At 34.4% G+C, this 4,664-nt stretch overlaps 1 protein-coding gene across 1 annotated transcript; it reads right to left on the bottom strand.

Annotated features, from left to right (window-relative positions):
• Window positions 263-2,328, bottom strand: LOC107615827 (cellulose synthase-like protein D4). Its single transcript, XM_021107602.1, has 2 exons — window positions 1,479-2,328; window positions 263-1,383 (listed from the first exon to the last, which is right to left on the bottom strand). The coding sequence occupies exons 1-2, from the start codon at window positions 2,225-2,227 to the stop codon at window positions 423-425; spliced, it is 1,710 nt and encodes a 569-aa protein (XP_020963261.1). The 5' UTR covers window positions 2,228-2,328; the 3' UTR covers window positions 263-422.

Genomic DNA, 4,664 nt, shown 5'->3' with positions numbered 1-4,664 from the left:
CTTCATGATTATGTCATAGTCCTCACTCCTTGAACTATAGAATGAGATTTTCTGGTTGAGTTATGCCTACTGCTCAATGGAAATAAAAGAAAGTATATACTTTTGTACATTTCAAAAAACAATGTCTTTACACCAACTCATCCGCATTGCAGAAATATATGAAATAAAAACTAATTTTTTGTCTTTTATTTTCATGCTTTTAATACCCAAGATTTGTCTACCCATTTTAAATTGAAAAAAATATATATATTTGTACTGTAAGTTGGTTTCTACACCTATCTAGACTCCACTTTTTGTCCAAAATTTTTTCCCTTTCATTCGTTTTTCCTTTTCCCATCCTTCTCTTTCAAACATGGTGCTCACACCAAAGTTAGGTACATATAGTGTTGTTGACGTTAAAGTAGCAAAATGCTATTAATGTTTCATGGAAATTGGAATTCTGTCTTAACACCTTTTGCGCCTCCCTTGGGTGGGCTAATGGCAATCCACAACAAAGAAATTGTAATGGCAACGAGACCTGCCCAAACATACACAATGGTTGGGGTCTTTCCTCTCCTCCCCATCAACCCTTTTGCAAATGGATACAAATGAGCAAGCACCCAAAAACTAAAGAAAGCACCTCCAATAAACTTGCTCCAATCTGGATATACGCTGAAAATTGTCCTAGAAAATGCAACCACAATGGCAATAATATTCACCATAGCAATAACAATGGGTGGAATCATCAGGGAGGACCACTTAACTATATACAAATCTGCATATATATCTTCATCGTCCTCTGCCGCAGATTTGGATGTCAATGTGAAATTAATTTCAATACCAGCAATGACCTTAAGGAGTCCTTGAACCACAGCAGCAAAGTGAGCACTAGTTCCAGAAATGAGCCAAAATTGTTCGTTTCTCCACCATTGCTCTAACTCAACACCAGACCATTTTACCTCAAGAATGGCCAACAAAACCAAACATATGGTGATGGTAAGCAAGTAGATCAAGAAGGCAATGCTAAGAGTTTGGACAATGAAGAACCCAGAAAATAGAGAAAGTGCAGGGAGGAAACAATACACAATAAGGAACACAGAGGTGAATGGGTATATGCCAACATTGAGGTAAGCGAGTCTTTGAAGAAAATTAAGGCGCCGACTTGCAAGTAAAGCATTATTCTTTGAGAAGAAGATTTCAACAGAGCCTGTGGCCCATCGCAACACCTGGTGCAGTCGATCAGTGAGATTAATTGGTGCGGATCCGCGAAACGAGTCTCTTTTTGTTACACAATACACAGAACGCCATCCACGATTGTGCATGCGATACCCTGTAACCACGTCTTCTGTCACTGACCCATAAATCCATCCTACCCTATATCCCCACTCTGTCTTGTCCTCGTACCTATAAATAAATATACATATCGCACATCAATTAATTGATAAAATTTGACAGGGATGTAGTTTGATTTGATCTGATTCAAAAGCATGCATACATACCAACAAGAAATGACAGATACGGCCTCTGCTACAGTGGTGGCATCAAGTGGGTCACGAGGTACCCTAAGAGCACCGGGTGGACGTCCATACTTGACTGCCGGATGATCTGCAAGCGGCCGACCTTGGAACTCAGCAATGGGTATGCTCTCGGCTAACATGGTATAATTACCAAAACGTTTTGGCAATAGGTTCACATCTAGATCTCTATCAAATTCACTAGCACTCAATGCTTGCATTTCAGACTCACTTTCACCTTTTTTAGGGTTTACCTGATCCACCAAGGGAGGGTTAAAACCATATAGTGCAAATCTTCGAAACATGCAACCCGTTCCCACATAAACTGGGCCTTGAAGACCATCAAGAGCTCGCATGTTACCATCAAAGAAGACAGTATTGTGGTTGGCATAGCGATCTGAAGGATCAATTCCTTCAAACCTCTGTGGGAATTGGATATAGCATATGTTTTCACCACCTCTATCCATCATGAAGCACATTCCTTCTCGCACCGCCTTGCAATTATAGATGTAGTGGTCACAGTCAAGGTTCAGAATGAATGGCCCATTCGACAGAATCGCGGATGCTCGAACTAGTGCATTCATGGCACCTGCTTTCTTGTTGTGATCGTAACCCGGGCGTTTCTCTCGAGATACATACACAAACATTGGTAATCGTATATCTACTTCTGCAAAGTCTATGATCTTGTCATCTGCACTTCCTAACAATGGATCAGGACTTGGCGGCTTCAACATCACCTTTTCATAGATTGATACATCATAAAATCATCTAGTGTTAAATGTGATAATTAAGCAAATATATTGTAAGAACTTATTTGAAGAAAAAGATACTATTGGATACAATCGGGTAATATTAATATTACACCAAAAATTAGTTACAATATAGAATATATGTATTTATACATGGTGACTGATTTCTTAATGTACTCATAGTATTTTTTATTTTTTATATAATGAATGATTTTCTTTTCGCACTTAAAAAGGTGATAGTTTATTTGTACATAAATTTTTATCATATATAAATGCTTATTCATTTATTTATGAATTTAATAGGTACTTAAGTGGACATTCTAATAACATTTTTTTATAATATAATTCAATCAATGATATATTGTGGACTAAACTTTGATACAAAGACAACATACAAGCATGTGGAGGAAAAAGAACAAGACAGAGAAAAAAAAAGTTGAATTTGTTAGGTGTTTCAACAACAAACCAGAACTTTTACTGCATTTCGTTTGTATTGTGACACATTAGTAATTTTTAGTTTAAAGAGCATGAGGTTTTTTTTATTATTTTGAAAATTTGACTTTAAACAATAAAACGAGTCACATTGCTGATTCTCATAACATAAATGACATAAGGCAAAACTCTCATTTACTCGCCTATAAAAAATTCTGATGGAGAGAGATATTATGAGCTAATTTTTTTGTGTATACAACTAGGTACGTAGCAAAAAAAAACTACAAAATATTGACTTAAACACTTCCCATGTATACGTACGTTACAGTGTGCACATTTTAGCATGTAATGTGATAGATCAATTAGTATTTGATGAGGACCCTAAATTCGAATTTGCGAACCCTTTCTTCCATTTTTGCAATATCTTCAATATCACTTCTCTCTCCTTTCTCTTTCTCTCTCGCCGTTAGCCCTACCATCGCCACCATTCACCGTTGTTTTGCCGTGGCCAACTGCTTTCCATGACTCCGGTCATTGTTGCCATCGAGAAGCATCTATTGGGAGTTTGTTTCTGCCGTTGAGAAAATTGTTTTTTTCTGCGAGTTGCTGCCTCCGTCGTTTGTTGCTGTCGCTAGTTGCCGCCTCCGTCGTTTGCCACCGCCGTCATCTGCGATGTTACCCTTTTTCCTTTATTCAGGTATGTCTTCTTCTCTTTTTTCTTCTATTTTTTTGTCATTGTTTATATTTGCTAAATCCTAACTTTACACTCCTTTGTCCCATCATTTGCCGTCGTTATCATGATGCTGAAAAAGTCTTTGTACTACTACTGTTTCGAAGTAAGTAAATTATTATAAAATTGTGATATAAAATAAATTTAGAATACTTAGTTTAGAGTAATTAGTTTTATAATTAGTTTAGAATAATTAATCTTATAATTAGTTTAAATTTATTACGTAATTTTTATTTCTAATTATGACATAGTATTTTAATTTTCATTTGTAAATCATATGTTGTGAAATTGTGATATATAGTTAATTAGCTACGCTTAGAGTATTTAGGATTTAAATTATGTTAGGTTAAGGTTTAGGGTAATTACGATATAAATTATATTAGGTTTGGATTTAGATTAATTTAGACTTGATTTTAGATTAATTAAGTTAATTTTATTATTAATTATAATTTTGGGATTAGATTAATTAATTTTACAAATATACATAAATTTTTATCATTAATTTTTACATTTCACAAATTTTATTTCTATTTTAGGATTTTCTTTTTTTTGTTTGAACGTCTTGTAGCTTTAATCGTGGGTTGTTCGTGCAGTACTCAGTACTATATTGTTTAAGTTTTATGCTGAACTTATTTTTTTTATGATAGAGTTTTAGGATAGAAGTGGGAGAAGGTTGTCTAGTGGAGCTTTCTCAAAATCTTTGTTTGCTAAAAAATTGCAGGTAATAAAGGGTTGCACTCTAGAATGGCTAAGATTTGATGTTTTATTGAATTAATAATGTTTATTTAATTTATGCTTGCAACAGGTTTCTTCGTAAATTGATAAAATTTTTTGGCGAAGGTCTTTAGATTAAGGAAAAATTCTGTCGATTTTCATTAAAATTATTTAAAAATATGCTTGATTTGTGAGAAAATAAAGATTATATTTGGCTAAGAGTTCTAATTATAGAAGAAATTTTGCCGAAATTGTAACATCCTACCATACAAAGTCGGCTGCCTCGGCGTAATGTAAACTCGTTTAGCCTATTAATGTCTCCGTCATTATCAGTTGCGCGCGCTATCGTCGTATTTATCGATTATATGGTCAAAAAGTGGTAAAAGAGAGGAAGAAGTGGTTGAAAAGTTTAAACTGGTGTCCGGTCAAATACTGTCAACAAGTTGTATATATAGTTGTCATAATTTTTTAGCTTATCTCGTTTACATTGTGAATAAAATAGATAAGTTTTTATGTATTTTATTTATACTATAAATAAGATGTGTG

This window comes from Arachis ipaensis, chromosome B01 (assembly GCF_000816755.2).
Source record: "Arachis ipaensis cultivar K30076 chromosome B01, Araip1.1, whole genome shotgun sequence".
In the NCBI taxonomy this organism is placed as follows: Eukaryota; Viridiplantae; Streptophyta; class Magnoliopsida; order Fabales; family Fabaceae; genus Arachis; species Arachis ipaensis.
The sequence above is the reverse complement of the archived record's forward strand: the minus strand, read 5'-3'. Positions and strand labels throughout refer to the sequence as shown.

What these genes read in the sequence shown, in the direction of transcription:
- LOC107615827 (XM_021107602.1), bottom strand. Translation starts at nt 2,227, where the DNA reads ATGTTGAAGCCGCCAAGTCCTGATCCATTGTTAGGAAGTGCAGATGAC. An exon ending in GTATCTGTCATTTCTTGTTG is followed by an intron (nt 1,384 to 1,478) that starts GTATGTATGCAT and finishes ATTTATTTATAG; the next exon opens with GTACGAGGACAAGACAGAGT.